General features: G+C 43.9%; 1 protein-coding gene across 1 annotated transcript in view; it reads right to left on the reverse strand.

The window, feature by feature from the left end:
- Window positions 1-6,004: 6,004 nt before the first annotated feature.
- The window catches only part of LOC137376415 (SWI/SNF-related matrix-associated actin-dependent regulator of chromatin subfamily A member 5), a 46,197-nt gene continuing 36,029 nt past the window's right edge, over window positions 6,005-16,172 (reverse strand). The window contains exons 19-24 of the mRNA XM_068044936.1: window positions 15,729-15,851; window positions 9,256-9,388; window positions 8,997-9,115; window positions 8,658-8,870; window positions 7,375-7,485; window positions 6,005-6,328 (exon numbers count right to left, since the gene is read on the reverse strand). Coding sequence (XP_067901037.1) covers window positions 6,263-6,328; window positions 7,375-7,485; window positions 8,658-8,870; window positions 8,997-9,115; window positions 9,256-9,388; window positions 15,729-15,851 — 765 coding nt within the window. The 3' untranslated portion in view covers window positions 6,005-6,262. The remainder of the gene's footprint in view (window positions 6,329-7,374; window positions 7,486-8,657; window positions 8,871-8,996; window positions 9,116-9,255; window positions 9,389-15,728; window positions 15,852-16,172) is intronic.

The raw sequence follows: 16,172 nt of genomic DNA on the forward strand, positions 1-16,172 counted from the left end.
CACATCTGTTCGAAAGATGTAAACTTCCATGCTCGCACTTCCGATAGATCTTCCATTTTCCTCAACAGAGGATTCCTCCTCTAGTGCATGACAGGACCCTCAGTGTCCAAACCGTTTCCCACAGTTCTGCTCTTGCTCCTTCCCCTCCCTTCCAGAACCATGACAGGGTTCCCCTTGTCCTCACCTTCCACCCCACCAGCCTCCATATTCAATCGATCATCCTCTGCCATTTCTGCCACCACCAAACACATCATCTCCTCCCCTTTCAGCATTCCAGAGGGGCCATTCCCTCCATGACACCCTGCCCACTCAGTTACTCCCAACACCCCCTTCCTTTCCTAAGGCATCTTTTCTTTTTTAATTTGTTCGTGGGATGTGGGTGTCACTAGCTCGGCCTGCATTTATTGCCCTCTAAGGTGGTGGTGAGCTGCCTTCTTGAACCACTGTAGTCCTTGGGGTGTAGGTACACCCACAGTGCTGTTATGAAGGGAGTTCCAGGATTTCGACCCAGCAACAGTGAAGGAATGGCGCTATAGTTCCAAGTCAGGATGGTGTGAGGCTTGGAGAAAACCTGCAGGTGGTGGTGTTCCCATGCATCTACTGTCCTTGTTCTTCTAGGTGATAGAAGTAAGTCTTTGGAAGGTGCTGTCGAAGGATCCTTGGTGAGTTGCTGCCACTGTGCGTCGGTGATGAAGGAAGTGAATGTTGAAGGTGGTGGCAGCGGTGTCAATCAAGTGGGTTGCTTTGTCTTGGATGGGGTCGAGATCCTTGCATGTTGCTAGAATTGCACCCATCCAGGCAAGTGGATAGTATTCCATCACACTCCTGACTTGTGCCTTGTAGATGGTGGACAGGCATTGGGGAGTCAGGAGGTGAGTTACTTGCCACAGAATTCCCAGCCTCTGACTTGCTCTTGTAGCTACAGCATTTATGTGGCTGGTCCAGATTAGTTTCTGGTCAATAACCCCCAGGATGTTGACAGTGGGGGATTCAGCATTGGTAATACCATTGAACATCAAGGGGCAATGGTTAGATTTTTTTTTATTCATCACCCATCCCTAATTGCCCTTGAGAAGGTGTGGTGAGCTGCTGCCTTGAACTGCTGCAGTCCATGTGGGGTAGGTATACCCACAGTGCTGTTAGGAAGGGAGTGCCAGGATTTTGACCCAGCGACAGTGAAGGAATGGGGATATAGTTCCAAGTCAGGATGGTGTGTGACTTGGAGGGGAACTTGCAGGTGGTGGTGTTCCCATGTATTTGCTGCCCTTATCCTTCTAGTTGGTAGAGGTCGTGGGTTTGGAAGGTGCCGTCTAAGGAGCCTTGGTGCATTGCTGCAGTGCATCTTGTAGATGGTACACATGACTGCCACTGTGCGTCAGTGGTGGAGGGCGTGAATGTTTAGATGGGGTGCCAATCAAGCAGGCTGCTTTGTCGTGGATGGTGTCGAGCTTCTTGAGTGTTGTTGGAGCTGCACCCATCCAGGCAAGTGGAGAGTATTCCATCACATTCCTGACTTGTGCCTTGTAGATGGTGGACAGGCTTTGGGGAGTCAGGAGGTGAGTCACTCAGGATTCCTAGCCTCTGATCTGGTCTTATAGCCACGGTATTTATCTGGCTACTCCAGTTCAGTTTCTGGTCAATGATAGCCCCCAGGATGTTGATAGTGGGGGATTCAGCAATGGTAATGCCATTGAATGTCAAGGGCAGATGGTTAGATTCTCTCTTGTTGGAGATGGTCATTGCCTGGCACTTGTGTGACGCAAATGTTACTTACCACTTATCAGCCCAAGCCTGGATTTTGTCCAGGTCTTGCTGCATTTCTACATGGACTGCTTCAGCATCTGAGGAGTCACGAATGGTGCTGAACATTTCGCAATCATCAGCGAACATCCCCACTTCTGACCTTATGATTGAAGGAAGGTCATTGATGAAGCAGCTGAAGATGGTTCGGCCTAGGACACTACATTGAGGAACTCCTGCAGTGATGTCCTGGAGCTCAGATGACTGACCTCCAACAACCACAACCATCTTCCTTTGCACTAGGTATGACTCCAGCCAGCGGAAGGTTTTCCCCCTAATTCCCATTGACCTCAGTTTTGCTAGGGCTCCTTGATGCCATACTCGGTCAAATGCTGCCTTGATGTTAAGGGCAGTCACTCTCACCTCACCTCTTGAGTTCAGCTCTTTTGTCCATGTTTGAACCAAGGCTGTAATGAGGTCAGGAGCTGGGTGGCCTGTCGGAACCCAAACTGAGCATCACTGAGCAGGTTATTGTTAAGCAAGTGCCGTTTGATGGCACTGTTGATGACACCTTCGATCACTTTATTGATTGAGAGTAGGCTGATGGGGTGGTAATTGGCCGGGTTGGACTTGTGCTGCTTTTTGTGTACAGGACAGACCTGGGCAATTTTCCACATTGCCGGGTAGATGCCAGTGTTGTCGCTGAACTGGAACAGCTTGGCTAGGGGCGTGGCAAGTTCTGGAGCACAGGTCTTCAGTACTATTGCCGGAATATTGTCAGGGCCCATAGCCTTTGCAGTATCCAGTGCCTTCAGTCGTTTCTTGATATCACGCGGAGTGAATCGAATTGGCTGAAGGCTGGCATCTGTGATGCTGGGGACTTTAGGAGATGGATCATCAACTTGGCACTTCTGGCTGAAGATTGTTGCAAATGCTTGTGCCTTATCTTTTGCACTGATGTGCTGGGCTCCCCCATCGTTTAGGATGAGGATATTTGTGGAGCCACCTCCTCCAGTCAGTTGTTTAATTGTCCATCACCATTCACGGCTGGATGTGGCAGGACTGCAGAGCTTAGATCTGAACCTTTGGTTATGGGATTGCTTAGCTCTATTTCATGCTGCTTACGCAGTTTTGCACGCAGATAGTCCTGTGTTGCAGCTTCATCAGGTTGACACCTTATTTTGAGGTATGCCTTCCTGCACTCTTCATTGAACCAGGGTTGGTCTCCTGGCTTGATGGTAATGGTGGGGTGGGGGATTGTAGTTGAGTACAATTCTGCTGCTGCTGTTGGCCCACAGCGCCTCATGGATGCCCAGATTTGCATTGCTAGATCTGTTCGAAATCTATCCCATTTAGCACAGTGGTAGTGCCACACAACACGAAGGAGGGTATCCTCAATGTGAAGGCGGTACTTCGTCTCCACAACGACTGTGCGGTGGTCATTCCTGCCAATGCTGTCATGGACAGATGCATCTGCGGCAGGCAGATTGGTGAGGACGCGGTAAAGTATGTTTTCCCCTCTTGTTGGTTCCCTCACCACCTGCCGCAGACACAGGCGAGCAGCTATGTCCTTTAGGACTCGGCCAGCTCGGTCAGGAGTGGTGCTACTGAGCCACTCTTGGTGATGGACATTGAAGACCCCACCCAGAGTCCATTCTGTATCCTTGCCACCTTCAGTGCTTTGTCCAAGTGCTGTTCAACATGGAGGAGTACTGACTCATCAGCTGAAGGAGGGCGGTAGGTGGTAATCAGCAGGAGATTTCCTTGTCCATGTTTGATCTGATGCCATGAGACTTCATGGGGTCCAGAGTCAATGTTGAGGACTCCCAGGGCATCTCCCTCCCTACTGTATACCACTGTGCCACCACCTCTGCTGGGTCTGTCCTGCTGGTGGGACAGGTCATACCCGGGGATGGTGATGGCAGTGTCTGGGACCTTGTCAGGTATGATTCCGTGAGTATGACTATGTCAGGCTGTTGCTTGACTAGTCTGTGGGACAGCTCTCCCAACTTTGGCACAAGCCCCCAGATGTTAGTAAGGAGGACTTTGCAGGGTTGACGGGGCTGGGTTTGCTGTTGTCATTTCCGGTGCCTGGGTCGATGCCAGGTGGTCTGTCCAGTTTCATTCCTTTTTATTGACTTCATAGCGGTTAGAGACAACTGAGTGGCTTGCTAGGCCATTTCAGAGGGCATGTAAGAGTCAACCACATTTCTATGGGTCTGGAGTCACATGTAGGCCAGACCAGGTAAGGACAGCAGATTTCCTTCCCTGAAGGACATTAGTGAACTCGATGGGTTTTTACAACAATCGACTGGTTTGATGGCGATCATTAGACTAGCTTTTTTAATGCCCGATTTTATTAATTGAATTCAAATTCCACCTTCTGCTGTGGTGGGATTTGAACTGCTGTCTCTGCATTACTGGTCCAGTGACAATACCACTACACCACCACCTCCCCTTTGATGGTCATTGCCTGGCACTTGTGTGGCGATAATGTTACTTGCCACTTGGATGTTGTCCAGGTCTTGCTGCATCTGGACATGGGCTGCTTCATTATCTGAGGAGTCTCAACTGATGCTGTATATTATGTAATCATCAGAAAACATCCCCACCTGACTATGATGGAGGGAAGGTCATTAATGAAGCAGCTGAAGATGGTTGGGCCGAGGACCTCCTGTAGCAATGTCTTGGGGCTGAGATGATTGACCTTCAACAATCACAACCATCTTCCTTTGTCCTCGGTATGATTCCAACCAGCAGCGTTTCCCCCAATTCCCATTGACTCCAGTTTTGTTAGGGTTCCTTGAAGCCATACCTGGTCAAATGTTGCCTTGATGTCCAGGACAGTCACTCTCACATCTCTGGAGTTTAGCTCTTTATCCATGTTTGGGCAAAGATTATAATGAGGCATGCAAGTGCAGTAGCTACATTTACCCTTAATCGCCTCCCTTCTCACCATCAAAGGCCCCAAACACTCCTCACATTGCGAACAACAAATGCAGACAGTAGGGAAGATGTGAGAATTTTTTGTGGTTCTTGCGTGGATGTAGAAAATGATTATAAATGAGGTAAGAGGGGTGGAATAAGGCAAGATGCTCAACTAGCTGTGTACTGGGGAGTAGAGTGCATCACCAAATTAAGTCTAAGAGCCACACTGCCACTCTGACTCTTACCAGGGCAAGTTTTGGAAGGGCATAGCTAGGTTTAGCAGGCTTCATTTGGGGTGTTGGGAGGGCACATGGGGGAAAGAGATTGTGACATTATCCCTTAGCCAGGGTGGTGTGTTCATCATTGAACACTGTTTAAAGACAATGCTGAATATGCATTTATGCTGCACATATCACCTAGGATGAATATTAAGAGTAGGCAGGAATCCTAGGGAAAAAGCATAAGCTTCAGATCAGTATGATAAGTTCCTTCAGCAATTTAAGAGCAAGGTGGTGTAAAATAGGTGAGAACCTTAATAGATAATCAAAATCAAGCATAAGTACAAGATAAACTAATCATACTAAAATCACTTTGGTAGACAAGACCACTGCACTCCTACCACTCCCTCCCACTAGCCCACAATTTTGCCCCTGCTCAGTCCATATTAAATCTTGCTTAAAACCTGTTCCCTTTATATTTGAGCATCCAACTGGTTCCCAGCTCAAGAAAATTCTAGTCTTCAGCCTCTTTGCTGACCATCCCACCAACTAATCTCTGCTGCACCTCCTCAAAACTTTGAGCTGAAATTCTCTATTACAACACTGGTTTCTTTCACCTGTATAATGTTGGCTAGTTCTACTGCTGAAACTCCGTCTGTGTCAGCAGTGGTCTCTACTGCTGGCTGCTAAGTCCTGGTTATATTGCCCAAAAGCCGTCATCCATGAAAGCTCCATGTGGAACACTCACCCTACCTTGTCAACTCCATGCTTTTAGCCATCTCTCCTACAGGAGTAAGCTTGGACACACAAAGAAATGAAGGTATAGAAATGGAAGCTGTGGTACTTAAGAATACTAATGAATAGAGGGTTATGGGGTGGTCATTTCTTGTTGATGTCCAAGTCTTCAGTCATGACTATCAGCTCACTGGTCCTTCTACTTCAATAAAAAGAGCGAACCTTAATCAGGTGTACAGCCCCAGCAACGACAATCCAATATGTTGCAGTTCTGTGTTATCAATTATGATCAAGAGTAGAAACCCTGGCAGTTTTAGGTGCAATTAAACTATTTGTCTTCCTAGTAATGTAAAAGAAAAACATATCACCTCCAGAAACAGGACAAAGTTATATTTGGCTCATATTAAAACAACTGGAATGTAGAAATAATCCATGGATTTTAATGGAAGCCATTTTATTACATGGTAGAAAAAAATATTCAGCACAGCTGTTTAAAATTCAATAAACTCTAGACTACATTAATTCCTACTATTACAGTGGGAATGATGTTGTAATACCACATGAGATTGTTATCAAAGCTTTATACATCCTCAATAGAACTGAAATACATTAACTATGCAGACATGATGAGCATAGGCAATTCAAAGTTTTAGCTTCTTTTTTCGACCACGTCCGTCTGGTGCCCCATCTGATTTACGCTTCTGTGCCTGAAACAAAAGGCATTATAACAGAGCTCTGATTATTCAAAGTTACATGCTCAATTGTAAGTACACAAGGGTTGATGAAAATAGGTATGAACTAAAATCAATGTTTTCCTGAGTTTCACCAATAAAGGTCCCTTCCAGAAGGGATATGGTAGAGTAGTGGTCTAGTAATGAACTATTAATGTAGAGACATGAGCCACTAATCTAGATAATCAAGAGTTCAAATCTTGCCCTGATAGTTTGAGAATGTGAAAAAAATAAAATCTGGAAATCTATCGATGTTGTTGGATTGTTCATGAAGGTTCTTAAGGGAAGGAAACTTGTTTTCCAATGCAGTCGAGCCTGCCTCCTATCAACCATGTCAGCTGTATCACACAGCAAGGTGTGGGCAGACACCAAGCTTTCTGTTTATCTTTTTTAAAATTTAAGAGAATCTTCAACTTCTGTCAAGGACAATATTCTTTATACTACATCAAAGTCACTGTTCCATTCCTAGTTGGATATGGAAGAGCACGAACAGATCAGGTCAAGGCTGACTCAAGTGTGGCTTTTTATGTGACCTAACAAAAACCAAGATGAAAAATCCTCCCTAGAACACAATGACCAATCCATGATGTCAATGTATTTTATACATATAGGTTACTCAGCCCAACCAGTCTTTTACTCTTTACACAAAGTTGTAATCACATTTACCAACAGGGTTCCTATATCCATTTTCATAGCTTGTTCAATTTTACTATTTAATTTTGGAAAATATCCAAGGATTCGGAGTCAGATGTGAGCTGTATTAAAGTGGTGACTGTGAATGGTGTAAATCATTGTGACTTGTCACTTAGCTTGACTGCACCTTTAAGTCCCATGCTTTTAAGTTTGTAATGTTTAACAATGGTTTTGTTTAAAGTGTGTAGTAACAGGTTTGCTATTGATGCAGTGCAAAATAAAAAAAAAAAAAATCACCAAACCAATGTGAGATGAAGTATAACTACAGAATACATCTCAGGCTTATAAGTCCCTGTAAAGAAGCCCAACGCAGTGACTAAAAAAATTACCGAAGTAGTTTTTGGTCCACGCTTTTTCCTTTCTGCTTTCTCTTTTTCTTCAAGTTCCAAGTTTTCTCTTTCTATAAGAGTGATTAAAGTATTACATCGCCTTTGCAGCTCCTAAAAGTGTAAATGAAGCAACAAATGGGTTTAGTTCTTTATATGTTTGACTGAACTACTGTAGCATTTAAAAGAACAAAGAACAGTACAGCACAGGAACAGGCCATTCAGCCCTCCAAGCCTGCGCCGATCTTGATGCCTGCCTAAACTAAAACCTTCTGCACTTCCAGGGACCGTATCCCTCTATTCCCATCCTATTCATGTATTTGTCAAGATGCCTCTTAAACGTCATTATTGTACCTGCTTCCACCATCTCCCCCGGCAGCAAGTTCCAGGCACTCACCACCCTCTGTGTAAAGAACTTGCCTCGCACATCCTCTCTAAACTTTGCTCCTCTCACCTTAAACCTATGTCCCCTAGTAACTGACTCTTCCACCCTGGGAAAAAGCTTCTCACTATCCACTCTGTCCATGCCGCTCATAACTTTGTAAACCTCTATCATGTCATCCCTCCACCTCCGTCGTTCCAGTGAAAACAATCAGAGTTTATCCAACCTCTCCTCATAGCTAATGCCCTCCAGCCCAGGCAACATCCTAGTAAACCTCTTCTGTACCCTCTCCAAAGCCTCTACGTCCTTCTGGTAGTGTGGCAACCAGAATTGCATGCAATATTCTAAGTGTGGCCTGACTAAAGTTTTGTACAGCTACAGCATGACTTGCCAATTTTTATACTCTATGCCCCGACCGATGAAGGCAAGTATGCCGTATGCCTTCTTGACTGCGTTGCCACTTTCAGTGACCTGTGAACCTGTATGCCCAGATCTCTCTGCCTGTCAATACTCCTAAGGGTTCTGCCATTTACTATATACTTCCCACCTGCATTAGATCTTCCAAAGTGCATTACCTCACATATATCCGTATTAAACTCCATCTGCCATTTCTCCAACCGATCTATATCCTGCTGTATCCTCTGACAATCCTCATCACTATCCGCAACTCCACCAACCTTTGTGTCGTCCGCAAACTTACTAATCAGACCAGCTACATTTTCCTCCAAATCATTTATATATACTACGAACAGCAAAGGTCCCAGCACTGATCCCTGCGGAACACCACTAGTCACATCCCTCCATTCAGAAAAAGATTTTAAATAGTGTAGTGAAAGTTGTAAAGTTTAACAAATTAATAGGTAAATCTATTAAGTTGAGTGTCTTTGCAAAGCAAGCCGGTTACCATAGCAGTTCTCGATTTAAGGAACCAGTCAAATCTGAATTGTGGAGAATTTCGAATGCATTGCCTAAGCTCGTCGTAAACATTCTCTTTGTCGAACCCCAGCTTGTGCAGCATGCAGATCAGAAATCTGTCCTCTTCTTCTGTATAATTCTTCCCTTTATTTGTACCATACGCTATTCTCAGTTGGTGGAAAGGTGCTTTATAACGGCCAATCTGTTCAAGGATAGAAATTTTTACTGTAGAAAAACAAGTTCAAGAACAATAGCCCAGCTAATCAGAAAAATGGAGTGTGCAATGTTCAACTATTTCTTCCAATAAGTGAACATATTTGGACATTACCTTTGTGTCTAGTGCTTTTTTAATGCTGATCCTCCTTTGGATTCTAGCTTCTCCCCTTTCTATTTGTGCCATAATTTTTTCAATATCTTGGAGCTCATTACATCTCTCCCAGAACACAGCTAAGAAAAACAGCAGCCAGTGAATCTCCAATAACAGGTCTATCCATAATGAACAGTGATTCAGGTAGCAAGAATGACCAGTAAAAAAAAGACAAGAAAAATGCACGTGTAACTTGTCAAATAAAGGCTAAAAACCTTACCAGAATATTCGATCACTTCTTCTGGAATTTTCCCCTCTACTTCACGGGCAATATTTTCAATGTCATCACGACCCCATTTCTCATTTGCTTTGATAAACTGATTAAAGTCTCTTTTTGTCCAGCTAGTGAATCCCTGTGAAACATTATATTCAGTGTCAAATACATGCACAACTACACAAGACAAGAGCAACCAACTAAAGAAGGCGGAGTACTGCAGATTGTCCAATGAATTAATGACACACACAATTTGAAGCTTGCAGTACAATTATCTATTTTCAAAAAAAGGACCATTTTTATGAAACAGATCATGTAGAAAAAAATGTGCATTTCTATAGTGCTTTTTATGTCCTCTAGATGTCCCAAAGCACTTCCCAATTAACAAAATACTTTTGAAGCAAGAGATAAATGATCAGATGACCTGTTTTATTGATGTTAGTTGAGGAATAAATATTGGCAGGACACTAGAAGAACTCCCTGCTCTTCAAATATTGCAACGGGATCATTTACATCTATCTGACTGGGCGGATGAGAGGCATCGGTTTAATGTTTCATCCAGAGGATAACACTCCGGATGATTGAGCTGACACCCAAGGATAATTTTTGTTCCAACATACTAAAAAAGGACAAATTCTCATTTTTAAAGACAAAATTAAACAGTTTTGCAAGTTAGTGCTGAATATACTTGCAGCCATTGGTGTCTCAGTGCTCATTCTGAATGAAACATTTGCTTCCAAAATTTCCAGGGAAGAAATATCAGAATCTGAATATATCATACGTAACCACGTTTTGGAAGTTACACCAAAACTGGAAACCATTTCAACCGTTATGAACTAATAAAATTGCAGCTGAGCCCCACTTTTATAAAAGCCAGGATAAGGTATTTCAAGATCTCACTAGATATAGGCGAGGTACCAGATGATTGGAGGTCTGCAAACGTTGTGCCATTGTTTAAAAAGGGTACGCAGGATAAGCCATAGAAAATAGGAGCAGGAATAGGCCATTTGGCCCTTTGAGCCTGCTCCGCCACTCATTATGATCATGGTTGATCATCCAACTCAGTAGCCTGTTCCCGCTTTCGCCCCATACCCTTTGATCCCTTTAGACCCAAAAGCTATATCTAACTCCTTCTTGAAAACATTCAATGTTTTGGCCTCAACTACTTTCTGTGGTAGTGAATTCCATAGGCTCACCACTCTGGGTGAAGAAATTTCTCCTCATCTCAGTCCTGAAAGGTTTACCCCGTATCCTTAGACTATGACCCCTGGTTCTGGACTCCCCCGCCATTGGGAACATCCTTCCTGCATCTACCCTGTCAAGTCCTGTTAGAATTTTATAGGTTTCTGTGAGATCCCCTCTCACTCTTCTGAACTCCAGAGAATATAATCCTAACTGACTCAATCTCTCATATGTCAGTCCCGCCATCCCAGGAATCAGTCTGGTAAACCTTCTCCGCACTCCCTCTATAGCAAGAGCATCCTTCCTGATAAGGAGACCAAAACTGCACACAATATTCCAGGTGTGGCCTCACCAAGGCCCTGTATAATTGCAGCAAGACATCCCTGCTTCTGTACTCGAATCCTCTCACTATGAAGGCCAACATCCCATTTGCCTTTTTTACCGCCTGTTGCGCCTACATGCTTACCTTCAGCGACTGGTGTACGAGAACACCCAGGTCTCGCTGCATATTCCCCTCTCTCAGTTTATAGCCATTCAGATAATAATCTGCCTTCCTGTTTTTGCTACCAAAGTGGATAACCTCACATTTATCCACATTATACTGCATCTGCCATGCATTAGCCCACTCACTCAACTTGTCAAAATCACCCTGAAGCCTCTCTGCATCCTCCTCACAACTCACCCTCCCACCCAGTTTTGTATCATCTGCAAATCTGGAGATATTGCATTTAGTTCCCTCATCTAAATCATTAATGTATATTGTGAATAGCTGGAGTCCTAGCACCGATCCCTGCAGTACCCCACTAGTCACTGCCTGCCATTCGGAAAAAGACCCATTTATCCCTACTCTGTTTCCTGTCCGCCAACCAATTTTCTATCCATTGCAATACACTACCCCCAATCCCATGCGCTTTAATCTTACATGCTAATCTCTTATGTGGGACTTTGTCGCAAGCCTTCTGAAAGTCCAAATAAACCACATCCACTGGCTCCCCCTCATCAACTCTACCAGTTACATCCTCAAAGAATTCTAGTAGATTTGTCAAGCATGATTTCCCTTTTGTTAATCCATGCTGACTCTGTCCGATTCTACCACTGTTCTCCAAGTGCTCTGCTATAAAATCTTTGATAATGGACTCTAGAATTTTCCCCACTACCGACGTCAGGCTGACTGGTCTATAATTCCCTGCTTTCTCTCTACCTCCCTTTTTAAATAGTGGGGTTATATTAGCTACCCTACATTCTGTAGGAACTGTTCCAGAGTCTATAGAATCTTGGAAGATGACCACCAATGCATCCGCTATTTCTAGGGCCACTTCCTTAAGTACTCTGGGATGCATACCATCAGGCCCTGGGGATTTATCGGCCTTCAATCCCATCAATTTCCCCAACACCATTTCTCTAATACTGATTTCTTTCAGCTCCTCTTCTCACTAAGCCCTGTGTTCCCCAACATTTCAGGTATGATATTTGTGTCCTCCTTTGCGAAGACAGATCCAAAGTATGCATTTAATTGGTCAGCCATTTCTTTATTCCCCATAATAAATCCCCGTTTCTGACTGCACCGGACCTACATTTATCTTCACCAATCTTTTTCTCTTCACATACCTATAGAAACTTTTACAGTCAGTTTTTATGTTCCCCGCAAGCTTGCTCTCGTATTCTATTTTCCCCTTCTTAATCAATCCTTTGGTCCTCCTTTGCTGAATTCTAAACTGCTCCCAATTCTCAGGTCTGTTGTGTTTCCTGGCAAATTTATATGCCCCTTCCTTGGATCTAATGCTATCTCTAATTTCCCTTGTAAGCCATGGTTTGGCTACCTTTCCCATTTTATTTCTGCGCCAGAGATAAACAATTGTTGCATTTCATCCATGCGCTCTTTAAATGTTTCCCATTGCCTATCCACCGTCATCCCTTTAAGTAACGCTTCCCAATCCGTCATGGCCAACTCGCACCTCATACCTTCGTAGTTTCATTTGCTAAGATTCAGGACCCTTGTCTCAGAATCAACTACGTCACTCTCCATCTTGATGAAGAATCCTATCATATTATGGTCACTCGTCCCCAAGGGGTCTCGCACCACTAGACTGGTGATTATAGGCCAGTCAGTCTGACCTCGGTGATAGGTAAATTATTAGAATCTATTCTGAGGGATAGGAAAAACTGTAACTTAGAAAGGTACGGATTAATCAGGGATAGTCAGCATGGATTTGTTAGGGGAAGATCATGTCTCACTAACTTAGTTGAGCTTTTTGAGGAAGTAACAAGAAGGATTGATGAGTGTAGTGCAGTGGATGTAGTTTACATGGATTTTAGTAAGGAATTTGACAGGGTCCCACATGGCAGACTGAAAGCCCATGGGATAAAGGTGTGGCAGGTTGGATCCAGAATTGGCTCAGTGACAGGAAACAAAGGGTAGTAGTCGACGGATGTTTTTGCCAATGGAAAGCTGTTTCCAGTGGTGTTCCACAGGGCTCAGTATTGGATCCCTTGCTGTTTGTGGTATATATTAATGATATGGACTTAAATGTGGGAGGCATGATTGAGAAATTTGATGATACAAAGATAGATAGGAAGGTAATTTGTGAAGAGGACATAAGGGGGCTACAAAGGGATATCGATAGGTTAAGGAGTGGGAAAAGACATGGCAAATGGATATAATGTGGGAAAGTGGGAAATTGTCCACTTTGGCAGGAAGAATAAAAAAGCATATTATTTAAAACGGTGAGAGATTGCAGAGGGATCTGGGTGTCCTAGTGCATGAATCGCAAAAAGTTAGTATGCAGGTACAGCACATAATTAGGAAAGCTAATAGAATGTTATTGTTTATTGCGAGGGAATTTGAATACAAAAGTCGGGAGGTTATTTATTTATTTATTTTAATTTAGAGATACAGCACTGAAACAGGCCCTTCGGCCCACCGAGTCTGTGCCGACTAACAACCACCCATTTATACTAACCCTACACTAACCCTATATTCTCTACCACATCCCCACTATTCTCCTACCACCTACCTACACTAGGGGCAATTTACAATGGCCAATTTACCTATCAACCTGCAAGTCTTTTGGAGGTGGGAGGAAACCGGAGCACCCGGAGGAAACCCACGCAGACACAGGGAGAACTTGCAAACTCCACACAGGCAGTACCCAGAATCGAACCCGGGTCGCTGGAGCTGTGAGGCTGCGGTGCTAACCACTGCGCCGCCCCAGTGCTTCAGCTATACAGGGCATTGGTGAGACCACATCTGGAGTACTGTGTATAGTACTGGTCCTTATTTAAGGAAGGATGTAAATGTATTGGAAGCAGTTCAGAGAAGGTTTACTAGACTAATACCTGGAATGGGCAGGCTGTCTTATGAGGAAAGATTGGACAGGCTAGGCTTGTATCTGCTGGAATTTAGAAGAGTAAAAGGCGACTTGATTGAAACAAACAAGATCCTGAGGGGTCTTGACAGGGTGGATGTAGAAAGGGTGTTTCCCTTTGTGGGAGAATGTAGAACTAGGGGTCACTGTTTAAAAATAAGGGCTAGCCCATTTAAGACAGAGATGAGGAGAAATATTTTCTGAGAGAGGGTCAGGAGTCTTTGGAATTATCTTCCACAAAAGGTGGTGGAAGCAGAATCTTTGAATATTTTTAAGGCAGAGGTAGATAGGTTCTCGATGCCTACTTCTGTTCCTAATTCGTATGTTCGTAAGCTGTGGACTTCCAAGATGATATCAACGGTTTGGTTGAGTGGGCGAAAAAGTGGCAAATAGAATTCAATCCAGAGAAGTGTGAGGTACTGCATTTGGGGAGGGCAAATAAAACGAGGGAACACACAATAAAACGGGAGGATACTGAGAGGGGTAGAAGAAGTGAGAGTGCTGTAACCTTGGAATACATGTCCACAGGTCTCTGAGGTGGCAGGACAGGTGAATAAAGTGGTGAAGGAGGCATATGGATTGCTTTCCTTTATTGGCCGAGGTATAGAGTACAAAAGCAGGGATGTGATGCTGGAACTGTACAGAACGCTGGTTAGGTCACAGCTGGAATACTGCGTGCCGTTCTGGTCACCACATTACAGAAAGGACATAACTGCCATGGTGAGAAAACAGAGGAGATTTACAAGAATGCTGCCAGAGCTTGAAGGTTGCAGCTATGAGGAAAGATTAGATAGGCTAGGATTGTTTTCCCTGGAACTGAGGAGGCTGAGGGGTGACTTGATTGAGGTGCACAAAATTATAAGGGGCCTAGATAGACAGGAAGGACCTGTTTCCCCTGGCGGGGAGGTCAGTTACCAGGAGACACAGATTTAAGGTGATTGGTGGAAGGATTAGAGGCAACATGAAGGGAAACTTTTTCACCCAGAGGGTGGTGGGTATCGGGAATTCACTGCCAGGAACGGTGGTGGAGGCAGAGACCCTCAATTCTTTTAAAAGGTACCTGACATGCACCTGAAGTGCTGTAGCCTGCGGGGCTATGGACCAGGTCCTGGAAGGTGGGATTAGTTTTGGCGGCTAGTTTATTCGGTCGGCGTGGACACGATGGGCTGAATGGTCTCCTTCTATGCTCTACTTTTTCTATGGTTCTATACTAATGAGTTCTGATGAATGAGTTCTGAAACGTTAACTCTTTTTTTTCCCTTCACAGATGACTGGTTGAGGTGTTTTGCACATTTTCTATTTTTATTTCTGCATCTATAATATTTTACTTTTGCTAAAGTAATTCATACAATGTTCACTGAGGTTCTGCTCTTACTACATAGAATGTACAGCACCAAAGTAGGTCATTCAGTCCAACAGATCCATGCTGCTGTTTACGCTCCAATGAGCCTTCTTCACCAGCATACCCTTATATTCCTTTCTCCCGCATGCGTTTACCTAGCTTCACCTCAACTGCTCCTTGTGGTAATGAGTTCCACATTCTAACCATTCTCTAGGTTTAAAAAAAAAAGAGGGATTCTCCTGAATTCCCTATTGTATTTATCACAGTCTCATAATTACAGCCTCTCCTACAAGTGAAAACATCTTCTCTAAGTCTACTTTATCAAACGCTCAGAATTTAAGACCTCTACTAAGTCACTTTGTAGTAAAGAGCCCCAACACGTTCAAATTTTACCCGATAGGATACAAGAACTGAGGGGTTATACCCTTCAGTTTTGGTATCATCCTTGCACATCTTTTTGGTACCTGCTCCAGTGCCTCTATATCCTTTTTATAATATGGAGAGCAGAACCATGCTCAACAGTACGTCAAAGGGTGGTCTATGCAAAGTTCTATTGGAGATCCAAAATCATTCAAAAATAGCAACAGTACCTGTGTTAGTAACTTCTCCTTTTCTTCTAGCTCATCATCATTTAAGGGTTCAGCCTCATCAATTTTGCACTGTTCTCCTTTCTGTACTTGAGCTGAATTTGGTAGATCAGGATTACGTGGCACCTGTAGTGAAATCCAAATATTTTAAATGACCAATGGGTCCTGTGTTCTATCATCCCTAGCCTAGAGCTCAGCTCAGTTCATATTTAAACCAATATTACTGGGCATCCATCAGATAAACAAATTCAACGATTACCAATGGCTGATGTTCCAATGACAGAGTCACCATACTGTTTAAGGCACATTTTTGACTTGGAAACATATCGAAGTTACAACATGGGAAAAGGCCATCAGCCCATCCACATGGCAAATAGTTCCAATTACATTTACACACCAGGTTCCCCCATCTCTCCCATCTAATGTTATTTCTGCCACAACCCATGG

Source organism: Heterodontus francisci, chromosome 1, assembly GCF_036365525.1.
Source record: "Heterodontus francisci isolate sHetFra1 chromosome 1, sHetFra1.hap1, whole genome shotgun sequence".
Taxonomy (NCBI): domain Eukaryota; kingdom Metazoa; phylum Chordata; class Chondrichthyes; order Heterodontiformes; family Heterodontidae; genus Heterodontus; species Heterodontus francisci.